This window comes from Theobroma umbraticum, unplaced genomic scaffold, assembly GCF_002168275.2.
Source record: "Theobroma umbraticum cultivar Fairchild unplaced genomic scaffold, ASM216827v3 scaffold_89.0, whole genome shotgun sequence".
Lineage (NCBI taxonomy): Eukaryota > Viridiplantae > Streptophyta > Magnoliopsida > Malvales > Malvaceae > Theobroma > Theobroma umbraticum.
The window spans coordinates 755,670-776,484 of record NW_018397271.1 but is presented as its reverse complement, the minus strand read 5'-3'; the positions used below and the strand labels follow the sequence as shown (position 1 = coordinate 776,484).

The following is a 20,815-nucleotide window of genomic DNA, read 5'->3' as shown; positions in this document are numbered from 1 at the left end:
TTGCCCAGGATGTAAAGTGGAGCTGCTTAAGGAGACCAACCTCGGTGTTCCTTTCAAGCATTTATTCTATGTCTGGGTCATTGTTCTTGCTGCGGGTAAGCTTCTTCTATGTCCTTTTTTGCAATGATATCGAGCCCTTGCTTGTTTTTTCCTTAAATGGGTTTATCTTTTTGCAGCTTTGCCAATCTCCTCGCTTTTTCCTTTCCTTTATTTCATGGTATGTTGTCGAAACAGAAATGTTAAACTCATGTAAGGAAATAACTTTACTATTACTATGCCTGAAAAGCTTTCCTCCGTAATGTGTAAGATTTCGTTTTAACAACTAAAAAGGTAGTACAATGTGGAATCCTTTAATTCTCAAAAATAATAAAAAGGAAACAGGTCATTCAGTCTCATTACTGATCGTATAACCTGATAGCACACTCTGTCGAGCACAAGTTATTCGACATAAAATGGTACATCCAAGAAAAAAAGTTCGTTCCAATCGATGTATTGCTTATTCTATGCCATCCTTAGTCAGTGTAATAGTTTGGACCTGCTATGTTAATGCTTAGAGCAACGCTAAAGTTGGGCATAAACTTTTGCTCCAAGGTTCACTCTCCTGTTTGAATTTGACTGTGATCCCTATCTCCATGTGTCCTTTCGAAATATGAATGAGTGTTCAGCACGAAATTGGACGCAGAAGCAGTTGCTTTTTAAACTTGTTTGGCCCATTTATTTATGTGGGCTTTTGCATTATTGACTTATACAGATAAGGGACTTCAATATTGCAAAAAAGGAGGAAGATATTGGTTACTATGCTGGTTATGTAGGTAAGCAATTCTCTTAGTTTATCATCTACAATTATTAGTCCTCTAGTTTAAAAGCATTGTTAAGTCATTAACTCTTGTGCGTAATTCATTCCTTGAAGGATCTGCCTTTATGTTTGGAAGAGCTTTGACTTCTGTTTTTTGGGGAATGATTGCTGATCGATATGGTCGAAAGCCTGTAATTATGTTTGGCACGTTTTCAGTGTCAGTGCCAGATTTTTGTTTTCTAATTTCTGTTTTTTACGTACTTGTTTTTTCTTTTTTTCATTCATGACTTCATGCCACTTTAAAATAAAATTTTGCATATCTATTTTAATTTTATTTTATCTCTCATACATCTTGATGGCTGTCTCAGGGTTATTTTCAACACTCTCTTTGGCCTTAGTACAAATTTTTGGGTTGCAATTTCTGCACGCTTTCTTCTTGGAAGTTTGTGTGGCATTCTTGGCCCCATGAGGGTATGTCGTTCATTAAGATTTTAAAATAGTTAATTGGCAAGTTCATCTGCTTTTCAAATTTTTGGATTATGGAGATTCATTTCTTCTGATTATGGAAGTGGAAGGAATATTTATTGGTGCTTAAGACTTATTTAGAGGGGAATGATTGCCTTTGTTGTTCTGGTGAGAATGTCAATTTAAGAAATGTGAACATGATTAAAGAATTTGGTGTTTGTCTAGTAAGGATACAATTTAGAGAAAGAAAGAGTTGCACAAAAAGGCAAGAAAACACTAACTGATGCCCTTCCTTGTAAATGCTATAAAGGTCTGGAAAGAGTATAGAGAAAATCTATATGTTTGTCTTTGATTATACCTTTCAGAGCGAGTGAGAACATGACAAAGGGTAAGAAGTCCTAAGTTTGATTTTTATTTTTATTGTTTAAAAGATGGGCTTACACACAGACAAGTAGACATTTGATACATTTGTTTTTGTTGCATTTGATGCCTTGAATTAGGATTGAGTGTTGGGCATGGATATGCTCTTTTGTTTTTTGCAAGACAATCTTTTTTATTTAAAGGGTCATATCCTCCTAACTATTTCTACTTTAAATGTCCAATATGTCTCTTGAAAGGGTACTTTAAGAAAAATGAGGCATCAAAGTAGCATAGATTGCATTTGTTGGTGCGTGTTTGACTCAAATAGCTAAGCACAGCTTGATTTAGTGTCAAGCTTGGCTTATTTAGCATACAAGCTCAAGCTAAGTGATCTAGTTGTTGCAGTCAAAAAAGAGAGAACATAAGAAAGAGGACTGAGAGAACTAGAGAACGAAATTGATTTAAGGGCTATAGGCTTTCCATGTTGCCACTAGGTTCAGTGCCAATTGAGTGTAATCATGTGTTTAAGCTTTAACTATTAAAAAGGGGAAATAGTTCTAGATGTGATTTCTGCTGCAAATTGCTAACTTATTCAAATACACCAAAACTTGGAACATAACCTCAAATTGCTAGTTTATGCAAATTATGTTGGTTGCTTGGTGGCTTGTATATGGAGGTTGTTAAGGGCTCCTCCTTAACCTTTCTCTTGAGTGCATGAGCACCAGCATACCCTTTAACCACACATATCATTACCTCACTTGTCAAAGAATTACAATCATAGCTCTATAATTAATCAAGAATTCTTAATGAGGAATCTGATAGTATCAACCTCTCAGCAGCATAACTCTACCTTCCAGTCTGTAAATGTTTTTAGAAAGTCACTTTTAGCAAGTTGGGAAAGTTAGTGAATTTCCATACAAAGCTGTACGTGTTTCGCCCAACTTCTTACTTCGAAATTCCCATTCCCAAGCATCTACTTCCGAGTCCTATTTCCTGTCACCCACTTTCCCACTTGGATTCCACTTCCTATCTCTTCCACTTGTTATGTTAATCCACACTACAGAGTCTGGTCTAGTTTTCTTCTTTACCATTTCTACAGTTCCACTTCTTCCAGGTCTCTTGTTTGTAACTCTAACTCATCCTACTTCCAAAGGACCCTTTATATGTTCTTAAATTTCTCCAACTGGAGTTGTTTGGGTTACAACCTTTCATAATCTTGAAGGGCCCCTTTCCCACCCATTTACTGCTTGGTATACTTGCCAGGACAGTGTCAATAAAATGTATAACAAAAGAAAATAACAATTCTAGTTTATCAGTGCCTAAATAGAATTAAAATAAAATAACCAAATGTCATCACAAGATAGTTGCTTTGGTTGCCTTTGATAACATCTATAGCCCCATCATTCCTAAGTGCTTATTGATACTGCTTTGGGAGTCATTGGGCTAAATTTATACCAGATATCTTCTTCTTGTACTGTTCTTAAAGGAGGTGTTCCATGAAAAAACTTGATCCTGGATGGTTGAAAGTGGAGAGGCGCAACATCTATGCTTGATGTCCTTGATGTCTTTTTCTTAGATGAAAAGCCTCAGGTGTTGGTATTCTAGAAAATCAGTGTCTTAAAAAGGTATCATTCAAATGCAGAATGCCCCTATTTGTAGGAAAAAATATTATTATCAAAATGGAGCATATGATTTAAAAATAAAATAACCATCCAGAGTTGTGTTGAATGCGAAGTTGTCTTGTCTTGTCTATGAGCCCTTGACAACTTATTAAATATGACCAATGGGTCTTGCAGCACGTCTTTGTTATAGCTGAATGCAAGATATCTTCTTGGACTGTTCTTAAAAAGAGGTGTTCCATGAAAAAACTTGATCTTGGATGGTTGAAAGTGGAGAGGGGCAACATCTGTGCTTGAAGTCCTTGATGTCTTTTTTTAAGATGAAAAGCCTCAGGTGTTGGTATTCTAGAAAATCAGTGTCTCAAATAGGTATCATTCAAATGCAGAATGCCCCTATTTGTAGGAAAAAATAGTATTATCAAAATGGAGTATATGATTTAAAAATAACATAATCATCCAGAGTTGTGTTGAATGCGAAGTTGTCTTGTCTTGTCTATGAGCCCTTGACAACTTATTAAATATGACCAATGGGTCTTGCAGCATGTCTTTGTTATAGCTGAATGCAATTTTTTGACATGTTGGCTTTGCAAACCCCCAAAAGAGACCACTTAGTGCTCATAAAGCTAAAGCAGAAGAAAGAGTTTTGTGGACTACATGAGACAATTATATTTGCTTGGTTGAAACTTTATCTGCAATACCATTCAATGGGGAGAAATTTTGTACATAGATTTTCGATAAGTCCTTTTTTCTTTGTTATGCTATGTGGTTAGTTGACAATGCATACAATGAATATGTACCAAAAGAAAAAGTCCTGTATACTTCATGAAGTATTGTTCTCTGACACTTCTGTAATTTGAGATTGTTTGTGTTAACATGAAATTCATTGTTGTGTCCAGGCATATGCTTCCGAAGTTTGCCGTAAGGAGTATCAAGTATTGGGAATGTCCATTGTAAGAGATTTCTCCTTGCCTTGATTGCCTGAGTTCTTAAAATATACAAATGATGTTAAGAATATGCGTTTTAGATTAGCACATCATGGGGCATTGGCTTAGTCATTGGTCCAGCTCTTGGAGGTTTTCTTGCACAGGTACATTTCTTTTCCCATGGATGGGTCCTCTCAGAAGTAAAGGATGGCACATTTTTACTGGTATTGAAGTAGGGGAGTAATGAATAGACACCTTATGTGCAACAATAGAATTAAAACCGCATTATATATCTGTTAAGCTGATGAGAAAAGTGAAAATTTTAGTAATGTAATTTGCACATTTTGTGCTTTATACACACACACACATTGGAGATGTTTCCCACTTCAAATAATGAAGTTTATTCAAAGACCAAGCAGTGGTAGGTAAAAAGCCCTGGGCATTTCTCTTGACCAACCTCTGAACTTCATGTTGGTAACTGGTGTAATATTCTTCTATCTGTTCCAGACCACATGAATAAAAAAAATCTTCCTTCGAAACTGTTTTTTTTTTTTTTTTTGGGTGTTTTTCTAATTCTACATAGAAGTAAGAGAATTGTGGTTCTAATGCTTCCCATTGAGAATGCCTGTTTGACATTTTTTATAAAGCTGGTGAAGCATGGTATGGATGGTTGCTAGTGACTGCCTCTGATTGGGTGGGGAATCATTAGCCGATCATTGTCTAATTAACTGTGACTAAATTTGTGTTCCTTAGCAAGATACTATTTCTTTTTTTATGATGTAAATTCATTTGGAGCAATTTATGAGAATGATTTTGTTTTATGGAGAACATATAACTTTGAGCACAAATATGTTATATGGAAAGTCTTTAAGCATCCAACCTAATACCAATTGGCAATAGGTGGAGAGGCCCAACTTGAATATAAAGTCATAGGGAACCCAAGCCTAAATTGATGTGGAATTACACCACTCAACGAAAAAGATATTGAGATTGGGATTCTTTTTAATGATCTTAAGGAATTTTTGGATGGGAATGTGATTGTAATCTCCTTGTGCAATTCTTGGGTTGTGGTGTTTAATGATTATGAATTCTTAATATTTGTCTTACTTTTCTTGATCCCAACTTATTAATCAATTATACTTTGATAAATTAATGGAAGCCTGCGGAGAAGTTCCCATCTATATTTGCCAATGATTCCCTTTTTGGGAGGTAAGCAACACTTTTGCGAGTTATAATCTTGATATAATATTTTTGATTTCCAGTACTGCAACATTTTCTGATTCATAGTGAATGCTGAAACTCCGAATTTTGATTGTATCGCAGGTTTCCATACTTCTTACCTTGCATTTTGATATCACTTTTCGCATTTGGTGTCTTTCTGATTTCCTGTTCGCTTCCAGTATGTTACCATATCAAACTTTTAACTTATGATCATATTTCACTTATATATATTCCTTTGAATGTAGTTTTGAGTGCTATTTACGATGCTGATGGGTTATTTTATATTTCAGGTTTTTGTTTTATATCCAATATATACTCTTTTCTCTTTAATTGAATTATTGGAAAGATATAAAAACCCATACACAGAATCTGGACTAATGTAATTAATTTGATGTCCTCTAATGCTATATGCACCTTGCTTCTGAAAGTCATTAAATTGTCGTCCCTTTATACCCTAATACAGTCCACTTTGTTTTTTGCACATTCTTTTAGGCCTCAGCTATTAAATATCTATGAGAGCACTTTAAATTGCACAAACCTCTAATAAGTAAACTTTTTAGTCATTTTCTGCATTTTCTGATGTTTGGATGCTAAAACTTGGTATGCTCAACAGAAAACTTCCAGCCAACCCAAAAAAGGCCCCTTATTCTGGAAATTGTCTTCCTTTGTTAAAGACATTGTCCCTTTTCTCCCACAACACAGCCAATGGCACTTTCTTCTTCAGAAACCTTCACAATAGAACCATTGCCACTACCTTTGCGACCCACCGCCTTCTTTAATTTTTCCCTTCTTTAATCTTTCTTTCCACTTTTACAGATCTGCAACTCTTCGCGTTTATCACTGATTAAGACAACCTTTTTCTCCCTTCTACTGGCAGCACTATCTCCCTTTCTTTCCCCTTCATTGCTAGTGACTGTAGCCACATTATCCCCTTCTCTCCTTCTCCACTTTGTGTGTGACCAGAGCTTCTTACTTCTTTCCTTTCCTTTCCTTCTTCCTTAATGCTCTGAATAGCTTCTTCCCTTGGTCTCCTTCCTTTTCTTACTGACAAAACCCCTGTGGTCTTTCCTGTTCTTTTATCCTCCCTCTCTCTCATGGTCTCTGAAAGCACTTTTGAAGATGAAATGACCTAAATGTCCATTCATATTTGGTTGAACGACAAAATTACTTCTTAATTATTGAGATACTTTGAACTTATTAAAATTATAGTGAAATGTAGCTATTTAATATCTAGTTTGAAGCAATTTTAAATTTTTAGAAAATCTAAAAATCTTTTTTTTGTTGTAAATTTTAAAATTAAACTTCAGATTAATTTATTTTTGGTACATCTTAACAATGATTTACTAAAAGTACAAGAAAATGGTTCATCCTTTTATAATTCAACATCATGCCCTTTTTAGACATTTTAACTTTCCTTAGTTGTTTTTTGGACAATGCTGAACACTCAAACTTCTCAAACCACACTTTTTCATAGTAATTTCTCAGTCCATCTAGGAACTTTTACTCCTTGACAACACCTGCATTCGTCAAATTAGCAATGTTAGTCCCACAAGTATGCAAATGGACTAGCAACCTATTGAGCTGCTCTTTCTTAAGTGAGGGAACAGATGAAATAATATGTTTAAAAATATTGATGCAAAAGAGTGAACTTCTGTATAAGCATCAAGAATTGTACTTGAAATAACGAAACAAAAATCCTTATAAGAATTAATCCCTCACTCTTAATTACTGATTAAGACAACCTTTTTCTCCCTTCGACTAACACCTCTTTCTCCCTTTCTGTACCCCTTCATTGCTTGTGTCCATTGCCACTTTCTCACTTCTCTCTGCAGTATCTTACTTTCTTGTTATCAAGCACTAAAACCATTTGACAATAGGTGAAGAGGCCCAAATTGAATATTTATCCCACAAGAAAGCCTGAGCTTATTCAATGTGGGGATTAGATCACTTAAACTTTCCCTTCCATGAACACTAAACAACCAAAACAAATGCACCCATCATACAGCCTACAAATATGATGCAATGAGCAACTTTGGTTTTGATATCATTTTGAGCATCTAAATCAATTGGCAATGAATGGAATACCAACATAAACATAAGGCTAAAATTAACCCTAAACTTAAACGAAGTAAGATAAAACCATTTTGATGACGTCTTCTATACTAATAAGCAACAACATAATACCTTGCATTCAGCAGAGGTTGGAATGTACAGAAGACCTCTGGGTACTAGTAGTAACTGCCACAGAATAGAAGAAATGGAAAAGAATTGATGATTCGTTTGTTATCTTCCTGTATAATATGGATTTTGAAATTTCTTCTTATGCTGCTTCCTTTATGGTCTTTTGGTGTATAGATTCTGCATATAAGAGTTGCAGACAAATTAAGGAGTTTGACTTTGTTGCAGGAGACATTGCACATCCATGAGAGAAATGATACAGAATGTGATAAATTAAATGATGCATTAGTGACCTCCACAGGTGAGCCTAATGCAAATGGAAAAGTACAAATTGTAGGAAGACATCCGACCTCTCAGCAGAACCTTTTGAAGAACTGGCCCTTAATGTCTTCTATTATAGTATATTGTGTCTTCCAACTCCACGATATGGCCTATGCTGAGGTAACTTTCAATTTTTAAGGGCTTTTCTTTTCCTTTTCATCATACATGTGTTAGGGTTTTATGTTCAAAATGATATATATTTTAATGCGTCTTATATAATTCTTTTATCCATTATAGCTTCTTTATTATACAATACATAACAAATTTTCTTACTATCTCAACACTATTTTTCCATTTATTACACAATACACAATACATAAGAAAGAAGGGAAAGGGGAAGAAGGTAGAGAAAGCTGAGAAAGCAAAGTGCAAGGGGAAGAATATGAAGAAATCTAGTCCAAAATAGAGGAAATTTGTAAAGGGAGGGTGACAACCAAGACCAGGAAATCTCAATTATAAAATATTAGAATCCTGATAATCCAACATTTAAAACTTCTAGAAACTATAATAACATTGCTGCTTATAACCCTATCTTAATATAAAATACCAAAAGTAATTTAAACGCTAAAACTTGAATAACCGTTTTAGTGAACAAAACATGCACTAAGCCTTTTACCACTGCATGAGGTTGTTATACGGATCATTAGTGCTACTGTGCCTTATTGACTTAATCTCTTTTTTATTTTTTCCATCCATGTCTTCTTTGGTCTCCCTTTCATTCTTGTGTCATGGGTATTTTTCATCAAATTATATTTTCTCATGAGGGCATTTAAAGGTATCCTCTTTATGTGTCCAAACCGCTTTAAATGTGCTTCTTTGGTTTTTCCCGTCACCTTTTCCCTCATGTGCTTATTCCTAATCTTTTCTTTTCTTTTATGCTTACTCTTTACCCTTGCTGTTTACATTTATACACTGCATGTATACATTTTTAGTGCAGAATATGTGATAGGCTGAAGAATAGTTCACCTTGAAAGTATTTTCATGTTTAAGCTTTTGCAACATTGGTCATTACAGTTGCAATTATCTTTAACCATACTGTGAATGCGAAAGACTACCCATTATCTAGGTACCCTTCTTGGAAGATCTAAGTCAGGCTCCTGGAGATTTGTGATTTTCTTTAAGATTTGCCGAGTGATTTTGATGATTACAAAACTCCATACATGTTTACTAAATTGTTTAATGAGAATTACAAGGTTATATCTTTTTAAAAATAAGAATTTGGAGAAGTTTTAAGAAGATTTGAAGCTTGAAAATGAAGAAAATTAAAGTGCAGTGTGCCGAGTTGACTCACGATGAAATTCAAGCAGAAATGGAGATTAGACTTTAAGAGTCCACTCACAACATACAGAAGTTGAGTGATTTTTCCACAGCTCCAATATAGGTCAGAGTTGCCCCACAAGTTGGGAGAGTCGACTCACAGGCTTGTGAAAGTCAACTCACTTTTGTAGAGAGCATCAAAGATGGACAAAGTAGACTCACAGCATGAGAAAGTGGACTCACGAGCTGAAAACAAGAGTCTATGTACGAATGTTTCAAATAAAAAGTCAAGTCACCCTGCATCAGAGTTGACTCACATAGCTTGCGATTAAAAAATTTTAAGATGTGAATGTTGTTGTGTATTTTCTTTCTCAAGTGAATTCCCCTCAGTGTTTTTATGGTCAAAATACCCGGGAGGTCTCAGTACCCATGTGTTTTAAATATGATGGTGTCAACACTGACGTGGCGTTGAAATGGCACATTTTTGCTGACATGGCAGTGTGGAGTAGCAGCATGCTAACGTGGCACTACCATGTCACTCTCATATGCCATCTTTTCAAGTTTGGTTGCTGACATGGCACGTTATGAGGCTGCCACATGGCATGCCAAGAGACTAACACGTCTCTCTCTTCTTTTACAAAAGATGATGTACTCTTGTTAAGGTTCAAACCCAAGACCTTTAGTAAGAACATTAAGCTCCTTACCATCATGCCTAAGTCCTTACTTTTAGTAATTTTTGCATTTTGTTTTTTTTCTCTCTTTTTCTTTCTTATTTTTTCCCTAAAACTATGTCATTTTGGAGCCTTTTTTTGCTCTCAAAAACCCTAACTATAAAACTCTATAGGAGAGAGTGAAAAAAAGAAGAGGTAGAAAGAGAGAACGGAAGGAAAAAATGAGAAAAAGATGCTTTTATGTCTAGGGATTTGGAAAGTATAAGACGGCACCAAAACCATGCAATTTTAGGAAAAAAAAAAGAAAGAAAAAAACAAAAGTAAAAATTACTAAATGTAAGGGCTTAAGTATGATGGTAAGGAACATAGTGTTCTTGTTAGAGGTCTTGGATTCGAACCTTAGCAAGAGCATATCATATTTTGGAGAATAAGAGAGTGACATGGCAGTGCCACATTAGCATGCTGCTACCCCACACCACCACGTCAGCAAAAAAGGTGCTACGTTAGCACCATGTCATCCCATTTAATGGCTAAATTGGATGCCATTTGGTGGAGGGACTGAATTGGAGCAATTCCTAAAATCGAGGGACTAAATTGCTGCAAATTGGAGTAGAGGGAGTAAATTGAACGTATGGGTACAGGGACCTCTCAGGTATTTTGACTGTGGTTACCTTAGAGGTCTATTTGAGCTGTAAATCTTCTCTTTGTGACCTTTATAAAAGGAGAGTGACTCTTGTATATGGTGAACTGGTAAGGTTGGGAAAACCTTGGGCTTGTTTGAATGAAACACTTTAGGAAAGCTTTGCTAGAGCTTGTTAATCTAGCTGGTGTATAGGTTAAGCTTGATCCTTAAAAGGCTTTACTGGATTAAATTAAAATCATTAACTTGGATGGTTTTGGTAGTGGATGAAGGTTCCTTGTGTCGAACCAAACCACTATAATGTGGCTGTGTTCTCTCTCTTTTCACTCTATAGATTATATTGTGCTTATTATTGACTTGCTTTCCATATTTGAACTTAATATTTGAGGTTTTTCTGAAAAGGGTTCTGAAAGATTTATCAATGCAAATCACCCTCCTCTTAAATTGCTCTCGTACTTGTGGAACTTATTTTAACTTGGACATAAATTGGCCATAGATTTAAGTATGAAATTATTTTCTGTTACATCTGAATCTTGTGTCCTGGTAGCTAATTATTTCTTGATTACGTGTCTTGGTTTCAACTTTTCACTCAAGTACCATTCTGCAGATTTTCTCACTTTGGGCAGTCAGTCCTAGGAAGAATGGAGGATTGAGCTATTCCACTGCAGATGTTGGTGAAGTTCTTGCAATTTCAGGTGTGTAACATTGTGCCATTTGCATGTGAACTACAATGTATATAAACATCACTGAAATTAATCTTCAACCTTTTATCTTTGTGTAGCAATTGAGAATGTCGATATTGTCTATCAGATATACCTTCTTTAAATATTAGCTTTCAGGACCTTAACCTTTCTCCATTGTTGAATGTTTTGGGTCTCATTTGACATGATGTTTACTTGTTGGGGTTTGTTTTAGTTTCAGCAGATAAAAGTTCTCTGGACACACGGCTGAAGGATGTGTTTAGCCAGAGAAAAGTAAAGTGAATTTGCATCAGAAATTCACTGGCATTCACCTTGGCACTTTAAAAATGAATTTGCTCATAAAATAATGAAAATAAATCACAATCACTCTTTGTGCAGAATTCTTTGTAAATAAATTTTATTTCTTCCAATGCTCTCCTAGAAGGCCATTAAATTGTTATGTCCTTCTTTTTTTGAAGCAATTTTTACTATCCTCTGTTTAGGGTTTTTTTTGAGCTTTTCTTGCTTTTCGATATTATCATGTCATGAACGAAGGGAATTACAGATGGTTAGCCATATAGAAAATTTGTATTCCGGAAATAGCCAGTGTTTGGGCTTTGGCAGATAAAAAACTTAACTAAATTCTAAGGACTTCTGCATAAACATAAAATGTAGATTACTTTACTGCAAAGAAGGTAAAAGAGGCATCTGTTTTATGACATGAAATTTTCTTCAAGTAAAATGCATATCTGTGCATATGTGTTAATCCACAAAAAAGTATAAATATATTTCTAAGCTTTGCATCAATAACTGTTTTTGTTTTCTTTTCTATCTTCATTTCGGTCCTATAACTGTCAGGCTGTGGACTGCTGCTCTTCCAGCTGTTTTTGTACCCACTCATAGAGAGGACTGTAGGACCAGTAATGGTATCTCGCTTAGGAGCGGTATTTCCTTAATGCACCTTTTTTTTTTTTAATTTATATGTTTGTCTTTTTTCCTTTATGAATTATTTCATGTACTATTTTACTTGTTCCATTGTAGGTCTTGACCATACCATTGCTGTTCACTTACCCATTTATAGCTATGCTAAAAGGCTTGAGCCTCATGTTCTTGATTGCCTCTGCATCTATGCTAAAGAATGTGCTCTCTGTAAGTCCAAGCTCAAGTTGAGAATTTTAAATGCATTTTTTTTCGATGAAGAAATTTTATTTATTAAAGAAGCAGGGAAATACTGCTGCAGTTCATGCAAAGCAAATATTCACCTACAGAGAAAAAACCCACAAATTAGTAACCTTTCATAATACTGGACCATCAGAAAGAAAATGAAACTTGAGTCCCTTGCTGCTGACGTAAAGCAATATTAGCTGAATTGGCTGCTAACTAGAAGTTGGTGCTGCATCTTAATATGGTCACATAAGTAAGTTGAGAGACTAGATTACTGACAGAATTAGGAGTTTTACTGTGCTTCCTGCCATCCTTGCTCTTCAAATCATGTATAAATAGGCAGATAAAGTTAATTTAAGCACCTAAATTGCGAAGGTCTTCCACTTCAAATGTGATTGAACCCAACTGAAGTCAAAATCTGAGTCACCGACTGCTCTTTGGATTTGAAACTTTGGAAGAACTTCATACCATAATTCGTTGGAGAAAGAATAACGGAAAACAAGTGGTCTTTGCCTCTTTGGTTTCATTCTGAAGGTTGCACAGAAGAGAAGCGGTATTTTGTAACACCAGTGCTGCAATCTGGGCAGAGTAGACAGTCTATTGAGAATTCATAACCAAGCAATCATAGAGTGCTTCGGAATGTGAAGACGGAACCAAATTAATTTATATTAGTCCACTCTAGCCTGCTTGTGCCTGATCTGCTGTCAAGTTTTTTCTGTATTAAATCTTTGTGAACCAAGCCATAGGATAGAGTTTTCTGAATATTTGGAGATGAAACTCCTGCAACAGCAACTTGAATCTTTAAGAATAATTTAGAACTTTGTGGCTGATACCAGTTCCCATCTTATTAATTTTAAATGTTTTTTATTTATTGAAAAAGAAATTCAGCAATTTTTACTATTTCTATTTGACAGAACAGAATCTGGAGTCTGGACTAGCTTGAGAGATGATTGACATTAGTTAGAGACAACATTTCTTCTCAAATAATTAAGCCACTCTTCTGATGCCTCTTGTGCTGAATTGTTTATCTGATGCCTCTTGTGCTGAATTGTTTACCTGTCATAGGATATAGCTTTAGCCCATGGGCTTCCACGTTTTATCCCTATGATCTCTATTCTCCATGAAAATTTAAGCACAGATTGAATCTAGATTATTGAAAAGTCGATCTTTTTACGCTAATGAATGTTGAGTGAATACTTTGGGTCAGTTGAGTTTATCTGTTTTACAGTTTTATATTACCAAATAAGTGAAAGTTTGACACACACACACACACACACACACACACATAGAGAGAGGCGCCATCTCCAGTCAGCATGTTTGGTGATCTGCTTGCATCTTGTTTGTTTCTAATGTCAAAAAGTCTTCATTGGATGATTTACAATTGTTTCACCGAAGAATTAGAAAGCAGTATAAAATTAGATGAGAGAGAAATTCTTGGTTGTGACTTTTATATATATTTGGTCTGAGCTTCTCTTCCTAGAGATTTTCCAATACTACAAACATTTTTGTGCAAGTAGGAGCTGGTGATATTCATATATAGACGCAGACTTGTAAGTTCATAAATTCATGAGAAGGGACAAAGGAAACTTGTGTCTATCTGTACTATGTGTACAAACCAATTTTTTTCATTGTGCAAAATTTTAATCATCTCTGCTTAGTTGTCAAAAAGGGATTAAAAAGAAAACGGGGAAAGTGCATATCTGCCTGTGTTTCTCCTTCTACATTTGATGTATCATTTTCTATAATGTAACCAGGTATCAATCACTACAGGCTTGTTCCTTCTGCAAAACAGAGCTGTGGTAATTTTGTTTCCTTCTTCATACATGTGTATGCTGATGTTTTTCATGTTCTGTAGTTTCTAGTCATTTTCTAAGTAACCCTAAACCCTAAACCCTAAATGTTTTTCTTAACCCTGATATCAGACTCAAGAGCAAAGAGGAGCTGCAAATGGAATTTCCATGTCTGCTATGTCCATATTCAAAGCTGTTGGTCCAGCTGCTGGTGGTTCACTGTAAGTTTTCATATTTAATTTGGTGCTGCACTCTAACTCCGCTAATTTGAGATGCAGCGACATGTACATTATGGATGAGTTTGGTAGCCAAGATGATGGAAGGATAAGATGAGATAAGGAAGTAGATGGGATTAGATGATATCATCCTATCCTATGTTTTCTGTTTGCAAAGCAACAAATAGGATAGGATTTTATCCTTTCCCATGTTATATATATGCAAGATTTAAGAGTTAGAAGGGATGATTTGTGGTCATTAGTCAAAATTATTTCTGACACCATTGTATAGTAAATACAATTTTTAAAGCAAAATGTTTTAGGGGTAAATTAGAAACATAAAAATAAGGATAACAGCCCTCCTATTTAGAGCTGGCAAAGCTGACTCGCAGCCGAACTTGAACTCAACCCAATCCAAATCTAATCTAAGAACATTAAAAATTGAGTCCAGAGAACTCAAAAAAATCTTGTCATTTTCTAGGGTATTTTTAGGTTTTTTTCTTTTTTTTTTTTTTGTTTTCCTTTCTGGATTCTTGGAGAGAGAGAGAGGGGAAGGGGTTGGGAGCTGCAGAGCAACAACAGGGAAGGAGGGCTGATTATAGAGAATAGTTGGGATTGGAAAATGTCGTAGTAGATAGAGCAAGGGGGTGAGAGGAGAGAGAAAATTGGAGAGAATCAGGAGGAGAGGAAGAAGAAAGAAGAAGGAGAGGGAAATTGTTGGAGAGGATCAATATGGATATAAAGCCACAACAAACCCTAAAAGTCCATCTGCGGTATGACACTGCCTAACATTCCCACTCATATGTCGACCCAATACAACAACATTAAATGGGCTCATCACATGGAGTACAAAATAAGGCAACAAAAAGAACTTAGGCTTTAATATCATTTTGAAGCATCCTGTGTAAATATGTTCGATTTGAATAAAAGGCCACAACAAGCCTTGAGGAAAACTGGGGATACAGCGCCACTTGAAAGTTGGATGAGAAACTGCTTCTATAAGAGCTCAACAAGCCCTGAAGAAAATTGGGGATATAGCACCACTTAAAATCTGGAGGAGAATTAATTTTTAAGGAGATGCTTCTATAATATGCACACTTAGAGTTCATTTATGGAGAAACTCTTAGCACATATTTATCTTAATTCCAATCCTAAAGATTTGAAGTTGCTTTCTTGGGGTTCAAATGTCATTCCGTTTTCTTATTGCAGCAGCATGTGCATCTAGGATCTAGTAAACAAGGAATAGATGATGGATTATAAGACATAATTACTATTTGTAGTGAACTCTAATTCTTCTTGTCCTTGTTGGACAACCAATCCATAACCACAATCCTTTTCATGTGTACCAACACCCATTCTGAAGTATTTGTTGATAAGAGTGCAATCTAACCCTTTTTGCAGCCTTATGTAACCATCATCATCTAGTCATCCCTGTGCTATCCAATATCATTTGGTCATCTTTCTGCTATGCTGATATTTGTTGACATCACAATTAAGTTTTTTGTTGCTTGCCCATACCCCATTGATTCCTTAGCAGCTGAACTAATTGTGATAATAGTTTTTGGTCTTGACAGTGTTATACGTACAATAATTAATTTCAAATATATATACATTGTTCATAATTAAATTGATCTGATATACTGCCTTGTTAGAACTAGTCTAGCAATGTTCAAATCTAGTAATCAGTATTACTTATTTTACAGCTTTTCTTGGGCACAGAATCGACAGGATGCTTTCTTTCTTCCAGGTAAAAGAATCTACATTGCTGGTTAAAGCCTAGTATCATAATAGCATACTGTAGGAGTGCACATTATCCTAGATCAATAGGATAGTTTTTCCTATCAACCATTTGCATATTGGTCCGTTATTAGTATGCTCTTAAAGTTGAAAATTTTGGATAATTTTCAGGGAAGCTGTTTTGAAAATGCTTCGTCTAATTTGAATATAATAGGAATTAATTTCTGATGCTTTAAGGAATGAGTGACATTTGGTTTTTTGCAATTCTTTAGGCTCCATTTGGTATTTTTGCTTTTGCGACTTGCTATATCATTTTTCTCCCCTTAAACTGAAGCAAATAAATAGGTTTAGGGTTTCACCTAATCCAAGGGCAGTTCAAATTCTGAATACCGTCTGATCAATGCTGGCTTCATGAAGTTCCACGGATTTGCGTCCTGATCTATTCTTGATTGCTTCTTTATCTTTCTCATCAATAGAGTAGCTGCTAGAGTTGTCCACAATCTAGGTCTTTAGGTTCTTGGTGGCTACCCAAGCATTAGACTAAAGAGAGCTTAGGAAAGAACCTTTACTAAGATAATTAGAATGCTAGATCTTAAGTTCATTTTCCGAGTATGTCACTTTCTATATGGCACATGTTATTTGTTACACACGCATAGCACTTATTAGATCCTATCCTAACTCAACCCTAGTTAAAAGTTAGAATGCTATACTTGACTTAATTAACCACTTTAGTTAATATGCCCATGTAGATGTCCTAATGGGGTTGTATCCATTTGGCCTGACCCATATTCCAATGCCTTTTACTCACAACACATTGGGCATCAAAGTACACTCTATCTGAAGCACTCATCTACCACTACCTTTTGGGCACGTGCTAAAGTAGTAATATCAAACCTATCGCCTCATGACTTAATTTTAATTCACAAAGGGTACAGTAGATGCATGATTTTGTCATCATATAATCTTATCATTATTTTGCAATTTGTATGGATTAATTCTTACATCTTTGGTCTAATGTTTATTCACATGCAAAGGGTATAGGCGTTATACTCTAGGATACATGGCAAGATTCTAAAGTTAAACCCAATAACTTAGGATGTTTTATTTGAATTTTGGATTTCTTATTCCTATGATATGTTTAATACGTATATATACATATGAAATTAGTGTTAATAGAAAATATGATTAATAATTAAACAAAAATGTATTGACATTGGTTTGAGGGTGACATGGCACCCTACTTTAAGGGGTGCAACTTTACCTCTTCTTTCTTATTCAAGGGCAGCATACACCCTTTTAAAAGGGGTACAATGCTGCCCCCTTCAACGAGGTCCAATGCTGTCCCCTTCAAGGGGTCCAATGCTACCCTTTTTCAAGAGGGTGCAAGACACTAAAACATCTTCATGAGGGTGCCGTGCCACTCCCACTCACAATTGGAAAAGGTGTAATTTTCATATTTCCAAATATATAAAGGTCGCCTTAAACTTTCTTTTAACATTTTTTTAACCTATATAAAATAACTAAATACATGAATACTACTTGTAGTAAAAATAAAAATAAAATAAAAATCTCTCACTTCAAAAGGTGCCATATTATTCAAGGAGGATGGCACCACCTTTCTAATTCTAAAAGGTTGCTTCACACCCTTCTGAAGGGTGTAACCTTCCCCGATAAGTAGTGATTGTTGGTATTCGACCTCATGTTTCAACATGAAAATAATTAAGAAATTAAAAATATAATGCAATGGAATAATAAACTAGCATTTAATTAGAGAAACAGTTAAATCTTATAGTATCAATGTTTGTGCTTTTTATGCAATTTTTAAATTAATTATGAACATTCATAAGTTTAAGAGTTACATATCTTACTTTAGATAACGTAATTAAGAGTCAATTAAATCAAAATCTTTGCTTCTTCACCTTTGAGGTTACTACTCAAGTGTTTGGTCTCTAACAGTAATCCACACAGTGACCGAATAAGATCTTCTCGAAAGTAGGATTTTTTCTATTTACTTGTGCTAGCAACTTTTGTTTCTAAAACAAAACAACCAAGAGTTCTTGTCTAATCTTATTATTTTTATTAGACAAAGAAAATTATTTTTTTTATTTTACGAAACGTTTGAAAAGTGGTTGAAAGCTTAGAGTTTTAGTTTACTAACAGAATATATTTATCTAGTGAAACGTAGTTGTAACCATAAATACAACAGTTGTATTTTAATTTAATTAAGTCTCTGTGAACTTAATTAATTTTTTACTTTATTTAAGTTTATTCTAATTATTCCAACTTAATTAATTATTCTTATTTAATTTTAATCATGTCACTTAATATGTGTAACCCCGTAGGCCTTTAAAATATTGGCAATAAATATAAATCCTAATCAAATATCAATTTGATAATTTATTTATATTTATAGATCATTAGCGATATCTAATAATACATTATAACCACTTAAATGTTAGAGAGTCAATCAAAGAATTTGACAAAGCCCTTCAGTGATAAGCTTCTTAATGTAATACGAATCTTTCATCAAATATCTTGAATATATCATTAAACATGGCTCAGTGTCTACTTATGATATTTCATATTAGTTTTCATAATTCATTACTAACTTTATAAATTTAAAAAATTAACTTTTCTCAAATTTATCATGCTTTGGTCAAAGATTTTATACAAGTTAATTAAAAATTGAGAACAAGTGAAATACATCTCTTTATATTACTTGGGGTGATGAATCTTTTCTTGACTATTCATTTACGTTTGCATGCTTCATAGCATACTCAAAAATACCCTGTTTAGGAGTCTGATCGTGTTAAAACCCGTAAGGGTGCAATCAATGCCATTCCTCATATAAGATGATTTAGTATCTCAAGTCTGAGAATTAGTTGCACGACTATCACGTGAGAACATATTTCATATACATTTGAGTGAAATACTAAATGGAGTTTTTATAGCTGATCATGTTCAGTGAACTTGTTCTTTAACAAGTGCCTACATATTATCCTTAAGTATCTCACATATTTCAATTTATGAGATCGATTGCTTACTTTTCAAGTAAAGAGGTTTAACATATACTAGTCTTTGAGTATTTTCAATGCCTTGTCTTGATAATACAATGACTAAGAACAATTTGAAGAATGTGGCTTTAATGTATAGTGATATGATCATTGTAGCAACTTCACAATTCTCTAGTTAAGCTTTTATGTTTCATGGACTTTATCTAATTAGCACTTAATAATTTCATATTATTGCACTAACATGAAAAAAAACCTCTATCACGTATAGTTATTTGATTAAATATGCATTAAATGATAATATATATTTCTTGACTAATCTAATTGGTTCAAGGGTATATACTAATAATCTCTTACTTGCACTTGAGTCAATTGCTAATGTATCCGATATCGAACTTTTTCATTTAGCAATTGTGTCTCTACAAGAACAACTCAAATTGCATTATTTGAAAATATGTTAATTTATATATTTGATAATCTCCATTATCATAATCGAAATACTAATTTAGACCACAATAAGACCTTGATTCCAATATTATGGCTTTTGTTATTACTTTAACAACTCAGAATCATTTATTGGTTCATTAAACCAATGATCCAAATATTTTTTCTTTTGTATCCTATATAAAAGGTTTGTATCCAATTATAGATATAATTGTATAGTTATCTCTTGCTTTTGGAATCAGTCCAATACAGTTACACAATTATGACTTTATGTCGCTTTTAACATTTAGGATGCTCCGTATATTAAACTCCTTTAACATGTTATTTTAAATTATTTTGTTAAGTCCCTTTTTAGGCTCTAACCCTTTAGTCCTATTTTGTTTTTCTAATATTGGAAAATGTATCTTATACACTTTTAATGAGTAACTGATCTGACTCCTATTAATCTTATGATGTGTATAAAATATGTTTATCTTATTCAATGTATTCAACTATTTTGAATTTATTACATTGAATAGAGATTATTATCCAATCATTCATGTTGGATTATTCAGTAAATTCATCTAGCAATATATACTTAAGGATAAATAATCTCACAATGATCAAAAGAAATATATAAATTTATGATTTAGTATTGATTATCATATATGCAAGGTTATACTTTAGGATAAATAATCAAAAGAAAAATAATCTCACAATGATCTTATCATCATGACTTAGTATTGATTATCATATATGCAAGGTTATACTTAAGGATAAATAATTTAGAACAATTCAAAGATAAAATGAGATGTAATGTAAATATATAAATATATAAGTAAAGTATCTCACGCTAGCAATATATAAATTTATGTTTCTTAAACATAAAATAAAATATTCAGTCATAAGTTCAAAACCAAAACATCTCATCTTGACAATTATGTCATGAAAACAATCAATGTGCTAAAATTATTTATTATTCCACAATTTAATTTTGGTCGACAAACTTGATCACCATCAACTAAGGTTATTCTATTCTTCACTGCTCCTCGTTATTAGTTCCTTCAATATGTCATACATATTAAAACCATTAATAAAAAGTAAGGTATCATATATCAAGTGGTGAAAAATAAATCAATATGATTCATACCTGATGTGGAAGCTTCCTTTAGTTTCTTTCTTTTGATGGATTTAAGATAATCCTTGCAATTGGGCCTTTAATTCCCAAGTTTGTCGTAGAATTGGCATTTGTCACTGTCCTTATCCTTCTTTACACCTCCAATAAGCGTCATACCTTTTGAAGTTGATGCCTTTTCATCATTGTCTTTCTTAAAAAATTTTCTT

General features: G+C 34.0%; 1 protein-coding gene across 2 annotated transcripts in view; it reads left to right on the top strand.

Moving 5' to 3' along the window:
- Nucleotides 1–20,815, top strand: part of LOC110426517 (protein ZINC INDUCED FACILITATOR-LIKE 1-like) — a 28,387-nt gene that overhangs the window by 323 nt on the left and 7,249 nt on the right. Inside the window, exons 1-16 of one of the 2 annotated variants that reach the window (XM_021441755.2) lie at nt 1–95; nt 177–217; nt 752–812; nt 911–1,013; nt 1,165–1,267; nt 4,137–4,190; nt 4,265–4,327; nt 5,323–5,372; nt 5,487–5,562; nt 7,791–8,003; nt 11,059–11,146; nt 11,990–12,075; nt 12,173–12,280; nt 14,050–14,094; nt 14,218–14,306; nt 16,004–16,047. The exon at nt 1–95 is cut by the window's left edge and continues 323 nt beyond it. In XM_021441755.2, the coding sequence (XP_021297430.1) occupies nt 1–95; nt 177–217; nt 752–812; nt 911–1,013; nt 1,165–1,267; nt 4,137–4,190; nt 4,265–4,327; nt 5,323–5,372; nt 5,487–5,562; nt 7,791–8,003; nt 11,059–11,146; nt 11,990–12,075; nt 12,173–12,280; nt 14,050–14,094; nt 14,218–14,306; nt 16,004–16,047 (1,319 nt within the window). Of the gene's footprint in view, nt 96–176; nt 218–751; nt 813–910; nt 1,014–1,164; nt 1,268–4,136; nt 4,191–4,264; nt 4,328–5,322; nt 5,373–5,486; nt 5,563–7,790; nt 8,004–11,058; nt 11,147–11,989; nt 12,076–12,172; nt 12,281–14,049; nt 14,095–14,217; nt 14,311–16,003; nt 16,048–20,815 lie in introns of those variants that run through there. The other variant, XM_089785309.1, reaches the window with a different exon arrangement.